The sequence below is a fragment of the Petaurus breviceps genome, unplaced genomic scaffold (genome assembly GCF_028583685.1).
Source record: "Petaurus breviceps papuanus isolate PSGF00001 unplaced genomic scaffold, PetGlider_PUasm1.0 223, whole genome shotgun sequence".
Taxonomy (NCBI): domain Eukaryota; kingdom Metazoa; phylum Chordata; class Mammalia; order Diprotodontia; family Petauridae; genus Petaurus; species Petaurus breviceps.
Genome location: NW_027185884.1, coordinates 494,458 through 509,753, shown reverse-complemented (window position 1 = coordinate 509,753; position 15,296 = coordinate 494,458). Strand labels below are relative to the sequence as shown.

The 15,296-nt window shown below is 39.2% G+C and overlaps 1 protein-coding gene across 4 annotated transcripts in view; it reads left to right on the top strand.

Annotated features, from left to right (window-relative positions):
- Positions 1–292: 292 nt before the first annotated feature.
- The window catches only part of MFSD9 (major facilitator superfamily domain containing 9), a 31,425-nt gene continuing 16,421 nt past the window's right edge, over positions 293–15,296 (top strand). For 3 of the 4 annotated variants that reach the window (XR_011169597.1, XR_011169596.1, XM_069094924.1), the window contains exons 1-4: positions 293–668; positions 5,359–5,446; positions 8,870–8,913; positions 12,566–12,695. Coding sequence is in view for 2 of the 4 variants with exons in the window: in XM_069094924.1 (XP_068951025.1) it covers positions 564–668; positions 5,359–5,446; positions 8,870–8,913; positions 12,566–12,695 (367 nt within the window). In the remaining 2 variants the exon portion in view is untranslated. Of the gene's footprint in view, positions 669–3,936; positions 4,123–5,358; positions 5,447–8,869; positions 8,914–12,565; positions 12,696–15,296 lie in introns of all 4 variants that reach the window. The other variant, XM_069094925.1, reaches the window with a different exon arrangement.

The following is a 15,296-nucleotide window of genomic DNA, read 5'->3' as shown; positions in this document are numbered from 1 at the left end:
GATTAAGGAGGAGGGGCTTCAGGATTAAGGAGGAGGGGCTTCGGGATGCGGGCCGAGGGGCTGTCTTCCTCTTTCTTCTCCGCGATTTTGGGGGGAGGGGCATGAAGGGAGAAGCCGGTAGTTGAACTATGACTCGGGAGGCACAATTGTAGTGCTTGTCTCCTTAACAGGTGGGGCAGGGGAGTATTTGGAACTGAAAATTAACAAGTAAAAACGGAGAGGCTCACTTAAGCTCTGTCTCACCTTCCTGACTGTATAACGGGCTTAAAACCGTACCCACCTCCCAGGGTTGCTAAAAGGTTCAAATAAGATACTGTCTGTAAAGTGTTCCTGCGGACGTATAAGGCGCACAGCCACGCTTGTTACCTTCCCCTTCCGTCCCGCGGCCGGCCGGGCAGCGCTCTCCGCAAAGGCCAGGCCCGGCGCCCTTTCCCGGGCCCTGCACGCGCGCCCGCTGTGCCCCCGGGAGCCCAGTGCGCACGCGCCTGCCTCGAGCGCTCTTCCGCGGAAGGCGGGGCCGGGCGGAGCAGCTGGACCCACACCCGGGGCTGGGGCCTCTCTGGATGGAGGATGGGGCCGCGGCGTGCGGAGGACCGGGAGCGGAGGGGGCTCGCTCCGGCCGCCGGCTCAGCAGATTCTTGCTCTGCCTCTACCTGGTGGGCTTCCTGGTGAGTCCGGGGAGGGTGGCTGGAAGGCGAGGGCGAGAAAGGGCGGGAGCAGAGCGCGCCGCGCGGGGCCCCGGCAGCCGCTCATCCTCCCTACTCAGCCGGCCTTAGGGGCAGCAAGCCCCCGCGCTGCCTGATGCAGTGACGCAGCGAGCCGCGCCGATGCGAGCTTTGTGGCCAGACACCGGGCCTGGAGCTGTAAAAACCCGGGCCCGAAGGCGGCCTCGGACTCCTCCGGCAGCGTGCCCCTGGGCGCTTTTTTTAATCCCATTTCTTCCAGTTTCCTCATCGGCGAAATAAGCTGGAGAAGAAAATGGCAAACCCCACCAGCATCTTTGTCAAGAAGACCCCAAAGGGGGTGAGGAGACCCGTAACACACGTGCAGGGATGGTTCCTGGTGCGGAAACTCCATCCGGCAGGACATAGGGAGAGCCTGCCCTGGATCGGTTATCTCCAGATCAGAGACACAAGGATCATAGGTCAAGAGCTTGCAAGGGTGATTCGAGGTCACCCAGAGGTGTCAGAATCCAGCTGACAAAGATACAGTAACAGCCAAAGCCCCACCAAATGGGACCCCAGCCGGTTAAAATGTAACTGGGCAGTGTTTACCAAAACAAAGAACCAGTTACATTGAAATAGTTATAAAAAAAAAAAATTAAAGGTCCCAGTTAAAAACCTGTGTCCCAAGATAAGGTATAAACTTCTTAGTTTAGTTTTTAAAGTTTGGCACGACACTTTTAATATATCTTGGCCGGAACCTATCTTAGCAAGTTTATTAGACAAAACTCTTTCTCCTACAGTATTCAGTCCAGCCAAACAAAGTCCTCTTTGTTCCCCGTAGAGGACACTCCCATCTCCTCCTTCCATACCTTTGCACTGGCCTTCTTGCATGTGGAATATACTGTCTCCTTAATCTTTCTTATACAATCACTCTTCTCCATTTAAGACAAAACTCAGGCATCATCTTTGGCATAAAGCCTTTCCTGAGCCCTCCAACTTTCAGTACCTCCCCTCCCAAAATACTTTGTATATAATTATATTTGTTTCCTTCCTATTTATACTCAATTTTTATATGTACTTGTCTCCCTCACTAGAATGTAAGCTCATTTCAAGTGATTATTTCATTTTTTTGTACTTGTTATCACAATGCCAGGCACATACTAAATACTGATTATTTGTTAATTAATTGGTTGACCTGACATAGATCATACAATTAGTAATCATCAGAGGTCATATTTGAACTCAAGTCTCTTGACTCCATTGTCAGTGGTCTTACTGCTACAGGATAATTTTTAACATTTACATGCTTTTTTCCCTAAATTCAAAACCTTTTCATCAGTTAAAAGAAGATACACATGCCTTTGAATTAATCCATAATTTGTAGAGAACTGGGTTTAATTTCTCAGAAGAATAACAGAATTCCCCCCCCCCCCATTTTTATAAGCAATAGTGTCAATAATTTCCTTGCAGACTGGACTGAAAATGGGAAGTTGTTATTTGGTATTTAGTAGCCATTACCTGTGGTGCAGCATGGACTATTAGACCACCATGCCTGGACTAAGGAAATCTTCCTGTGTTCATAAATCAAACATTTATGTCTGACCTCAGACACTTACTAGCTGTGCGACTCTAGGCAAGTCACTTATCCCTGTTTGCCTTAGTTTTTTTCTGAAGTAAAATGAGCTAGAGAAGGATACACAAACTGCTCTTTGCCAGGAAAATCCCAAATGGAGTCACAAAGGGTCAGATATGACTGAAAAATAACCAATAAAGCCGAAATCTTGGGGAAACTTGTCAGGTTTCCAGATTTTAATTTTTCTTAAGGTATGGTTTCCATAAATGCCACTTATTTGATCATCTAAAGAAATGTTTACTGAGTGCCTCATTTCTACAAGACACTGTCTAAAACACAAAGATAAGTAAAATATTGCTCTTGTCTTCAAGGAATTTACTTGAAATCTGGTAGGCAATTTGCAGATTAGATTTGGAAACTGATAGCGGGCTCCCTCAGCATGCCCTTTGCCAGTTGTAGTTTTCTCTACTTTTTATGCGTTGAAATTACTGTAAACAGTGCTGGAGAAGGGTTAGGAAAAAACCTATTATTGTCTCTCTACTCACTACAGTAGCTTGTGACCTAAAGTTATATAGCCCTGGGGGAGGATGCCATAGTAAGAAGGTAATCCTATATCTGGTCTGAAAATTTACTACTTGGGGCCTCTTTCTTTTCCCATCTGTTGCCTTTTTGTTATGACAACATTCTTCTCCCTTTCCTTACGGTAGTATCCTCATTTAAGTTCTTCATTACCTTCCACCAGCCAAGGAATAATTGATTCATGAAAAGATCGTCTTCTCCTCTCTCTCTGTTAGGATGGTCAAACGTGAGAGTGGTTGCAAACAAATATTGGGGCTGACTTTGTTCAGCCTCAGGCAAGTATTTTACTCATCCTAATCTGAGCAATATATTATAATATTCCATCAGCATTAGGTAACTAGGACAGACATAATTCAGAATGCATTCCTAGGATGAGTTAATCCTGAGTTTGAGTTTAAATGATAACTTACTTTTTTTTCAATTGAGTTTTGATAAGTAGAACAAAAAAGACCACCAGTAATACTAGATCATGTTTACATGATAATGTTTGATTTATTAATTATGACTTTATTTGAAACAAACCCTGGGTGATTGGTAATCCAAGAGTTACCTCCATTCTGCAGGTGATAAAATTGAAGCTCAAAGAATTAAATGATTTGCCTAAAGTCACAGAGTAATTCAGTCAGGCCTTGAATTTAAGGTTTTCAAATACAAATTGAGTTCTTTTTCCACTGAGCAAGAAATTCAGAACATCCATAAATTGATACTTCATCATTGGATATTCAGAAAATTACTTTATTTGCTGACACATCCAAATAATATCTAAAGTATGTTCAGGGAACTTTATATAAAATTTTTGGAATTTAAGAGTTTTAGGATAAAGGAGAACTGGGATGAAATCAACTGTTAATGCTAGGTACAGTACTGTTGTGGAGAATGCACAATATTTATAGTCAAGACGACCTTGGGTGTTTTTAAAGGGCCACAAGATTTGTTCTGTTTGATCCCCTCTTAGCAGAATTAGGAATAATGGATAGCAGTGCAAAGAGGCAGATTTAGGCTGTTTAATAGGTGACTGGCAAAACTCTTAAATTCCTAATGTCTTAGATGATATTCCTAGTGTGGACTTAAAAATGTTGGGACATGTTCCATCATAAATTCATTTTCTGAATATTCTAGAATGAAACTGCCAACCTGCAGATCATACAGAAAGAATATTCTGTGGTGTAAGGAGATAGTCACCTGTCCAAGATCACACATTCTTGAAGCTGTTCTCTCAACCCAAATTATTAACCAGTGTCCCTTCATTGCCCTGGGCAGAATGTTGAAGAGGCGACATCATACAATGTGAAGTGTAAGGATAAGGTACTATACTTGGAACACAGGTTCCTGTCTGACACTTATTAGTTCTTTAACCCCTGAGCAACGAATTTATCATCTCTGAGGCCCAATTTCATCACCTTTTAAATAGAAATGACAACAGTAACTGCCTTCGCTATTTTACAGTGTTGATGTGAAGAACAAATGAGAGAAGGTGCTATGTAATGTCAACTATTATTATTATAATTATTTGGGGTTCATAATGAAGTGGAAATTATTTCTTATGGAATTAGAAAACTTTGTGGTTTCATTTAGTTGTTCCGGCTTTTTTTAAAATTTTTCAAAGAAAGTAGAGAGGAGTTATTATACAAGTGCTACACTTAGCCACAAAGAAAACAATCCTTCTGGAATGACAAGAGGGTACCGTGGCACACTCTCGAGAGGCAGATAGACGGATCTTGCATTAAAATGTGGAATATCCTTTGTAAGGAAGAAGTGCTTGGTGGTAAGAGTCCTTATCTGATGGTAGAGTTGGCACAGTCCTACATGGGGTGATATCTCCTGAAATACCCAAAGTAAGACTTCATGCCTTATTTAGAGAATTACAAGCCTTGGTTACTTCTGTGTACAACACCATCTTCTTAGTTAAACTACTCTAGTTCAATCTGGTATCCCCTTGTTCTATACTCTTTTCCTTTTTTTTTTTTTTTTTGAGGGGGAAGGCAAGGCAATTGGGATTAAGTGACATGCCCAAGTTCTCAAAGCTAGTAAGTGTCAAGTGTCTGAGGCCAGATTTTGAACTCAGGTCTTCCTGACTTCAGGGCCTGTGCTGTATTCACTGAGCCACCTGGCTGCCCCCATTCTTTTCCTTTTGTGAGGAAAAAGACGTAAGTCGGAAGAAGGAAGCTCTGCTTGCACCCCCCTTCCTTTTTTTGGTAAACCCTATATTAATGGTGTATCTCTTTTTGAGATACTTTTAAAATACATTCCCAGTGAAAGATAATGGTGTTCTGTGTTTATGAAATAAGAAAGCTGGAAGGAGCTAACCGTAAAGTGCATTATATGGCAGATCTGTCATTTACAAATTGCAAATCTGATAAATAACATTAGGGGTATCTCAAAAGAGTTAGAGAGAAAACTTGGCATTTTGTTAGAAAAGCCAGATGTTGTGTATGGAATAGAAAGGGAAGGGTCTTTACCGAGTATAGGATCCACAGTTCCAAAACCTCTCAGATTCTAACAGTCGTCTAATTAATGAAAGTATGATCTGTCTTCTTTTAGGATTTTTTTGGTGTAAGCATGGTGGTTCCTTTATTAAGTGTTCATATCAAATCCCTTGGAGCAAGCCCAACCACCGCCGGAGTAGTAGGTAAGTGATATGAGCTAATAAAATAAAAACAAGTGTAGATTATGAATCATTGCTATTCAACAACTAAATAGTAAAAAGATTGTTTCTCAGAGATGTTTAAAGCTAGATGATCCTAAAGGAAGTTTGTCCTAACTTTCTCTAGTTTGGTGGATAAGCTATTCATCAAGTGTTTGTTGAGTATGGGCAATCTTTAGATATTGAATTGTGGATAAAGCATTGTGTTAGACCTTGGGGAAGGTACAGAGGTTAGCTAATACCTGATCCCTCTCCTCCTAGGGCTTTCAGTTCAGGAGAGGATTAAGACACATATATGGATAAGGACAGGGACTGTACCTATGATTGCACTGATACAGAGAATTCTCTTGGGGACTGAGTACTCTAAAGGAACGAGCATTTATTTAGTACCCACTATGTACCAAACACTGTACTAAGTGCTTCACAACTATCTCATTTAATCCTCACAATAGCCCATTTTGTAGTTGATGAAACTCAGGCAGAAAATGGTTAAGTTACTTGACCAGAAGTAAGTGTCTGAAGCCAGATTTCTACTCAAGCCGTACTGACTCCAGACTCAGCACTCTGTCCATTGTGCCACCAGCCTTCTTCCCAGTTGAGGAAATTCCATCTACCAGTTCAGGTTAGCACCTGCTCTGCAATGTCTGGTCTTACAGAGTTGCCTCGGTCACTGTGCCCTGGGTCCCACAGCCCATTCCTGAGTCACAAGTCTCTTCATCTTCTATACTGCATAGTTTTTCAGACATGGATATATTTAATGCACACTGTTATATAATAAATATATTAGAGTTGCAAAAGCTAAGTGCTTTATGTAGTCTGAGCTTCCTGAGGTCTGAGTGTCTCGATAACAGAGTGTCAAGGAGAGGTGTAGGATTTCCACAGGTAAAAAGAAGGAAGGGGTAGATTTTAGTTATTGGGAATCAAATGACATATTTGGGAAACAGAGTTTATTCCAGTTTGGGTGGAGTATAAGGTACCTAAAAGGGAATAATAGAAGTTGTCTGGACATTTTCCCTCACTCTTTTGCAGAGATGGAAGTCCACAGGTGTAGAAAATTGAATATATTTTTGAAATACTGACCAGTTTTGCTGATTTGTTATTCTCCTCTTTCTCTTAAAAATAATCTTTGTTATATGCACAATGGCTGTCTAGAAGAGGGTAAGGGGGGAGATAGGACAGGAAATTCCTAAGATATAAAACAGGCAATACCAATGAAAGTCTATTAACATATAAATTGTGTGATCTCAAATGGTAACAGGAGAAACCTTCAAATGTCAGGCAAAGAAGGTTGAGCTTTACTCAGTAATTAGTAGTAATCCACTGAAGACTTCTGAGCAGTGACTTGAGAAGACAAGAGACGATAATGGTGGTAAATGGTGGTATCGTGACGACAATGACGACTGCGGCAGAAGTGTGAAGAAAGAAGAGAAAAATAGAAGCAGAAAAACCTGCTGAAAAGCTTGCATGTAGATGGCAATCAGGCTCTGGGAGCAGAAACTGAAAGAAATGTGGAAATAGAAGGTTGAGGTCAAATTGTTGAGACTTCGCATAAAGGCATATTTTAATATGCCTCGGAGGGTTCAGAGATAGTTTGTTGGGATTAAAATAAAAGATGTCATGAGGACCTATACCAGAGGGGGAGGAGAACCGAGAGAATCTCTGAATCTGAAGGATGAAGGATTCAGTGAGAGAGGGTGGTCAGTAATATTAAGTGCTGGGGATGGGGTGGGTCAAGAAGAATGTATACAGCCCATTACCACTTTGGTAAATCTGGCAATTAAGAAATCATCTTAGGGGCAGCTAGGTGGCACAGTGAATAGAGCACCAGCCCTGGAGTCAGGAGGACCTGAGTTCAAATGTGACCTCAGACAGTTAACACAAAAACTAGCTATATGACCTTGGGCAAGTCACTTAACTGCAGTTGCCCTCCGAAAAACAAAAAATCATCTTAAAGAGCAGTACCAGTAGCTCATTTGGATGCAAAAAAACAAATTTTAAGAAGTGAGAAAAATGGTAAAGAAATGAAGGCTACAGGGGTAAATGGTTTTGCCAGTGAAGGTTTGAAGAAAGGTGGGATAGTCATGGAATATATGCACAAGATTTTTTGTTTTTAATGTGAAGCATTTAACTTATTTGCAAACAATTTGGAAAGAGCGGTGCAGTGGGAGTGATTGAAGATGAAAGAGAGGAGGCAAGTCTGCTGAAGCAACCTTGTGTAGGAGACTAGAGAGAATGGAACCAAGGGCATAGGGAGAGGGTTCGACCTTAGTAAAGAAAAGTTATATTTCTAAGACTTTTTGTGGCTCACGATGCTCCGAATAGATTTAAAGAGTAGATATCATAGATCTTTACAATCTAATATAAGAGGCAAGAAGATATAGCTGTTATTCTCAGAAATAGGTACATTTTTAGGATTATAGTAGTTGGGCAGAAGGGTGGAAAATGATTAAAGTATGTCAGATCTGGTTATCTATTTCCTCAATATGCTTTAAGTATCTCCTTGTTGCCTATAAACCTATCAGGTTTATCCCAACCAGAAAGTCATTCTTAGCTCTTCCCTTGCCAGATCCTTATCAGCACTCAGGTTCTCGCTTTGTACTGTCTTACAAATCTATAGCTCTATATGTAGAGAACTAAGTGTTGGCAACTAAGCGCAAAAAAAAAAAAAAAAACATAAAGAAGGGGCGGCTAGGGGCACGGTGAATAGAGCACTGGCCCTGGAATCAGGAGGACCTGAGTTCAAATCCAGCCTCAGACACTTAACACTTACTAGCCCTATGACCTTGGGCAAGCCATTTAGCCCCAGTTGCCCTGCCTTCCCCCCTCCAAAAAGAAAAAAAAAACATAAAGAAGTCATTCATTTCAGAATCATAAAATAGGATAATATAGCAATAATCTTACTAAGGGGAACACCTATAGGAATAAGAGGCAGATTGTGCCAATAATGGTTACTGTGACAGTATAGAAAATGTTTTTTTAAGTTTTCAAGTCTCATACATTGCCATAATTTGAATTCATAATGAGGAAAAAAATGTCTTAAAAAAAATCTTGCTCATGTTGATCACTCAGGTAGGGATTTTTATACAAAGCCCAGCAATTCTAAAGTAATTATACATGTGGAAGAGTCTTACATGCTCAAAAAAACCTCTTTCAAATTCAGGAATTTTTACTCCTCGCTGTACTTCTTCAACACTAAATCAGAAGTTTTCCTTCTCACTGTTCTGGAATCCTGACTGTTCCATTCTCTTAATCTGAGCGTTTTCTTCTGTTTGTTCTAAATTATATTTAGTAATCATACCCTTTTTTGTTGGTACACTTCCTATTGATCTCTGTCCTTGGTTAAGTCAGCTCTATGATCAGTCCAGGCCTCCCTCATTTATACTATTGTTTTGTTTTGTTTTGTTTTAGGGTCCCTTTATGGTGTTCTGCAGCTCTTTTCTAGCACAGTAGTGGTAAGCTTACCTTCATTTGTACCATTGCATCTTTGAAAAATATTGGCGTGCCTGTTGATAAGTTGAGGACAGTTTTCCATTGGCACAGTAACAATAATGACTGTTAATGAAACTTAAAAAAAAATCATGTTCACAAAAAAAGATACAGGTAATTAGACACAAGTAATATTAAAAATCCAAATTAATAAAAAATCATCAAATCTTCCTGGAATATTAGGATTCGGGTTAAAATTAAATACTCTGAACTTCATCATTAGAGTGAAAATTTTGTTTATGATGGCTAAAGTATTAACCAGATTTCTGTCATATTCATGCAATATGTAGTGTGTGTGTATACATATATATATATCCATATACATATATATATGCATGTATGTATATCTATGTGTATATACAGTAGATAAATAGTGCCAGGCCCAGAGCCAGGAAAACTCATTTTTCTGATCTGACCTCAGACCCTTACTAGGTGTATGATCTTAGGCAAGTCACTTAACCCTGTTTGCCTCAGTTTCCTCATCTGTAAAATGAGCTGGAGAAGGAAATGGCAAACCACTCCAGACTGAAAAACAACTGAACAACAATCTAATTTAAACTCCTTGAGGGTTGAGAAGACTTCATTTTTGCTTTTGTTTCCCTAGGACAGTGACTGGCATGCAGTGCACACTTAATAAATGCTTGTTGATTGATTGATTCTATTACATAATTACAGAAAAGGACCTTTGCTCACAAATTAACTCACCGAAGATATGTTATCTGGGATTTTTATTGACCATAATCAGTTTTGAACCATTTAAAGGAATAGTTTGAGCAGAGCTGGAGCTCTCTTTCTCTCTCCTTTGACCTCACACCCCAATCCATTCAGATGTGTTTTATGATCTTCAAGTCCCATGGAAACATTAATGTTCATAATTAGCATACTGGACACATTATTAGAAGGATACTTTTCAAATTGCCTGGTTTCATAACCCCTAGCTATCTTCATTATGTCAGAAATTAACACTCCAACCTGCTTTAGATATGTTCACCTTTTCCACTGGAGATTTGCATTTTAACATCCCTGATTAAGTTTTTCATAAACTGAGGAAATGGACAGAAACTATCTATCAAGGGAAATATGAACATGTACAAGGAAAGTGAAAGATTTAAAAAACGATTTTGATAGTCAACCTACAGAAAAATGTAATTTGTAACCTGACTTTTCCTTAGGAATTGGAGAAAGGGTAAGGATTGTATTTTTTAAAAAAAGAAATTTTAGATTAATTTGAAAAAAATTAGATGTGCCTAAAATATACATAGCTAAACCCTTTCTTTTCTGTCTCATTATAGCATAGAGGTGACCTTTGGGTTTCTATTATAATTTTACAACTTTAGCAAATAAATTTGATGATAGAGAGTGTTGAAGGCTATCCCAGCAGAGCACAAAATCTCTGTCAGTCCATACCAAGCTGGAAAAGCTTCAGGTGACAGACTTTGTATCAGTGAGCTAAGGACCAGCCTAGCTAAATTCAGAAAGACACTCTACCAGAGGAGTGGCCACCAGGTGAAACTGATAAAAGATCATCAAAAAAAGACATTCTGCATCACTGGAAGAAGTACCCATGAGAATGAAATCTTAGATCTTTTAAAATATTCATGCATGAAGAACATTCTGAGTTCTTTGACAATCCAGCTGATATGGTAAAATAATGAAATAACCATGCCTCTGTCTAATGGGATTTTAAAGTCCTCTATATCCTAAGATACTAGCAATGGGTATTATTTTTTTTTTCTGAAAGCAGGACAGTATCTCCCTAAAGCAAGTCTAGGTGAATTTCTAAACATCTGGATGTAGAACATGGTCTGAAGATAAGACTTTCTCATTTTAATCGTTCAACATCACTTTCTCATTTAAATCACAAACCTTACTTTTGAGGATTTGAGACCACGTATTTTTAAAATACATAGAATTACTATTTCCCCACCTACTATTAAGCTTCTAATATTCTCACTTCATAGGAATTTTTTCTGATACAAAGTTGATCTACTTTTTAGGCATACTTATTCTTTTGAACTCTGCCCACATGCTGCCCAGATAACCAGTCAGTTTAGTCAAATGGTTGACCATTTTCAGTTGCTTGACCATTGAGTTCAATTAAAATGGTCAGTCTGGTAGACAGATATTTATTAAAGCTATAATGAAGAGATATGTTCCTGAAATAATACATGTAAATCAGTTTTAAAAATCTAATCCTATTTTAAAGGCACCAAGAAAGCTTGGTATTGAAAGAATATTTATTACTCCTTTTATAAAACAAATTTGGTAGCCTCTAACTTCACTGGTGAATAGATGTGAATTTCTACATATTATAGAATTTAAATGAAGTGTACTCACATAAGAATTCACTCAATATAGGGGCTCCTCAATGTTCTGAAAATAGGTATCATCTTTTCCTAAGGCATTAACTAACTGCCCCCTATTAAGATAAGTTTTCATAGAACTAGTTAAAGATGTTAGGGGGCATATGCCAATGCACCCACCAGAGCAGGCTTCCTGAATCATTGAATCATGACTTTTTACATTAGTCTTTTTATCTCTAAGATCCTTCTTGGATATTTCTCCCATTTTCTCTAGTAATAATTGTTTCTGTCCATTTTTTAAAAATTAAAGACTGATATAGAAGCCATGGTATAGGGAACATTAAGTTTTTCCCATGGATTTATTGAAAATCTTTGAATCTTGAATCTGAGTTTTTCTAAGCTTTCCCCCAGATCACCCAACCACAGAAGACATATGCTTCTTTATACAGAAAAAAAAATGCCCACAAAAGACATGTGCCTCTTTATACAGAAAGAATACTACCAACACAATTTCCAGGGGCAGAATATGTCTACACTGTCATTTATTTAGGTTGGGTAAAGTGTGCATACTTCACACTTGTGCACTGCTGGTGGAGGGTGAATTGGTTCATCCATTCTGGAAAACAGTTTGGAAATATCCTTCCAGAATTACTAACCTGTCCGTACCCTTTGACCCACGTATGCCATTAAGCCTATATCCCAAAGAGATGAAATAAAAAGGAAAAAGGACCTATATATACAAAAATATGTACAGCAGTTCATTTCATAGTGGCCCCAAACTAAGAGAAACTAAGTCTATGGCTAAATAATATTATACGAATGCCATGGGATATTATTTTGCGAATGGTAACGATTGACAAAATAGCTTCAGAGGAAGATGGCAATACCTCATTAACTGATGCAGAGTGATCAAGAAGAGAACAGTTTTTACAATGACAACATTATAGAGAATAACAACTTTGAAACTCTAATGCAAGGATAAATTATAAATCCTGAAGACTGAAAATTAATCATACTACCCACCTCCTACAAGAGAGATGATGAACTTAAGATATAGAAGGACACATTGTTGGATGTGGCTAATGTAGGAATTTGTTCGGCTGGACTATGCATATTTATTATGAGGTGTTTTTGTTTGTTTGTGGGGGGAAGCAAGGTTGGTTGCTTTTTTTATTTCAATTGTTCACTGGGATCTGAGAGTGGGGAGAGAGATAATAAATGTTCATAAAAACATGTACACATGCATATTAATATGTGTGCAGATATATACATGTAGGTGTGTATTTCAAGTTTTCAAACCTCTCACTTTTTGCAGGGCTGCTGGAGTGATATAGTAGGAAGACAGTATTCGTTGCTTGTGTGTATTCTGCTCAGTGCTGTAGGTTATCTTCTCCTGGGCATATCCACCAGTCTCTTCTTGGTTGCCATCGCCAGAATTCCTGTTGGTGAGTTTCTTGTATATTCCGTGTTGTCTCTCCCTCTTCCTCCTCCTCCAGATGGTACTGCTGAGAGTTTTCTTCTATCTATATAGTTTGTATCCCCATAGGTCCTAATCTTACCTCTTCTTGTCTTTGTTTCTGCCTCTTTGCCTCATAAGCCATGTTCAAGCTCTAGGAATTACTGTATAGAATCCTTGGGGCTATTCTGGGAATGACTATCTAACACTTGGAAACTAGACATTGCCATGACCATGGATCTTGGGAGAACCAGTACAGTCTCGGAATACTATGTCATACCTATCTGTCTCTTGGTGCTATTGCCTAGGATTTCAGTGAACTTGATTGACTCAACATCTGGTATGTGCACTCTGTTCTAGGTATCTATAGAATATAACTCTCCCCTTCAGGAGTTTCTAGGTTCCCAGCTGGGCCATGGAGCTTCAAGCACAGATCCACTGGTATGGCTTGTCTTCACCTTTAAAACTCTATGCAGACTCCATTATTATTAATTGCCATTGTTGAAAATGGGTATAAAGGACCAAAGAGTACTTTTTCATGCCAGCACTTAGTTCATTTTAATCCCTTAGACCAGAGGTTCTTTTTTTTTTTTTAAGCAATTGGGGTTAATTAACTTGCTCAAGGTTACACGGGTAATTTATTATTTATTTCTGGGTGTGGTGCTAAGTATCTGAGCCCAGATTTGATCCAGGTCATCCCAACACTGGAGCCGGCGCTCTTACTCACTGAGCCACCTGGCCACCCCTAAGCAATTGGGGTTAAGTAACTTGCTCAAGGTTACACAGCCAGGTGTTTCTGGGTGGGTGCTAAGTGTCTGAGCCCGGATTCAATCTCCAGGTCATCCCGACGCTGGTGCTCTTACTTGCTGTGCTACCTGGTAGACCAGAGGTTCTTAACTTGGGGTCCATGAACTTTTTTTAAAGTATTTTGATAATTGCATTTCAATATAGTTGGTTTTCTTTATAATCCTGTATATTCCATTTTATGCCTTAAAAACTTTATTCTATGAAGGGATCCATAGGTATTATCAGACTGGAAAAAGGGGTCCATGATGCAAACACACAAATGTTTACCACTCCTGTCTTAGACCAAACTTTGCCTGAGGGGGCTAATTCTAGTGACATTGTCTTTTTTGTAAATTTCATTTCTCCAAGATAACTTTTAACTCTCTCAAATTCAGCTTTTCTTTTTTTACTATATTTGGAAAACTGGTTGCAACCTGAATTAAATGGAGCATGAACTACATTTCTCTTAAATCAGCAGGTTTCAGTTTCACCCATTAAAGAATGAGTGTAGCTCAATAAACAGTTTTAGCACAGTATTCTATTACAGTGATCAATAAAATATATTAGGCCAAAAGGCTATTTTCACCTTCCATAATTTTTATTTTTATCTTGAAACCTCACTTGATTAAGGAAAATTTGTGTGTGTTGGGATATGGGGATGAAGGAGGAGGTATTATAGTAGCATATGACTTTGGAGACAACTGGTGATAGGGGAAAAATCAAATTGTTTATTTCTTTTTATTTTTATCATATATCCATGATTTCTGTATATTTTTAGAGTTTGTAATAAGTTTATAATAATTTGTATGAAACAAGATTGATTTCCCCATCATTCTGTAGGAAATTTTTGATATAAGTAGAAGTGCAGCACAAACTGGGGACAAGCATCAACCACACTGGCATACCCAGGATGGCTGCTAGCACAGGTTCTTAGATCTTCTTTTCTAGGAAAGATAGTTGTTCAAGGGGTCAACAATCTTTTTTAATTACATTCATTAGTTCAGGGGAAAAGTCAGCACCCTGAACGTCAGAGAAAATCCAATAGAGAAAATAGAGAAATTACCGGCAGAGAAATTAAGACCACCTGACAGGGCCTCTGTCTGAGAAATTATCACAGATCAACGGACAGATCCAACTGTCTGACCAAGGCAATACTTACATAGTTACCAGAGAGAAGCACCAACATCTGGGTTTTTCGGGGCTCCGTAACAGTACCCAGAGTCTCATCTGGTCAAAACACAAGAACACTCTTCCAATTAGTGGCCCCAAAGCAAAATACTAACCTCTGAGTATATATACCCTTTTTAGAGCCAGAGGGCATCACAACCCTCATGACTCAGTGCCTAATTAGAAATGAACAAAAGGTGTGAGAGCCTTCCTACGAGCAAGCCTCCCCCCAGTAAGCTTCCCCTAATGGGCTCCATGTGAAGCCTATTAATGGGTGGGAAAGATCTTATATCACATTAGCATTGCAGGTTACTACCTCAAATCACCCTAGAGAGTATTCCTATTTTGTTCATGATTTCATTTATAAATGTGAAGTCAATTTATGGTGAATAGAAATAATATCATGGCACTGTATTGGTACCTCTAGATAAATGTCCTTTAATATCCAGGTCACTTGTGCTGTGCTTGGCATCCCATGGAAATACAGGACATGACAAGAGTACTCCAGACATTGTGGTAGGGAGTTCCTTTGCAAAGTTTTGCTTACGGACTTGGATTTTAAATATATGCTACTTATCCTTTCCCTTCCACCACCCGCCACATAGAGACAACACAAGAAAAGTGATGTCACCCCCAG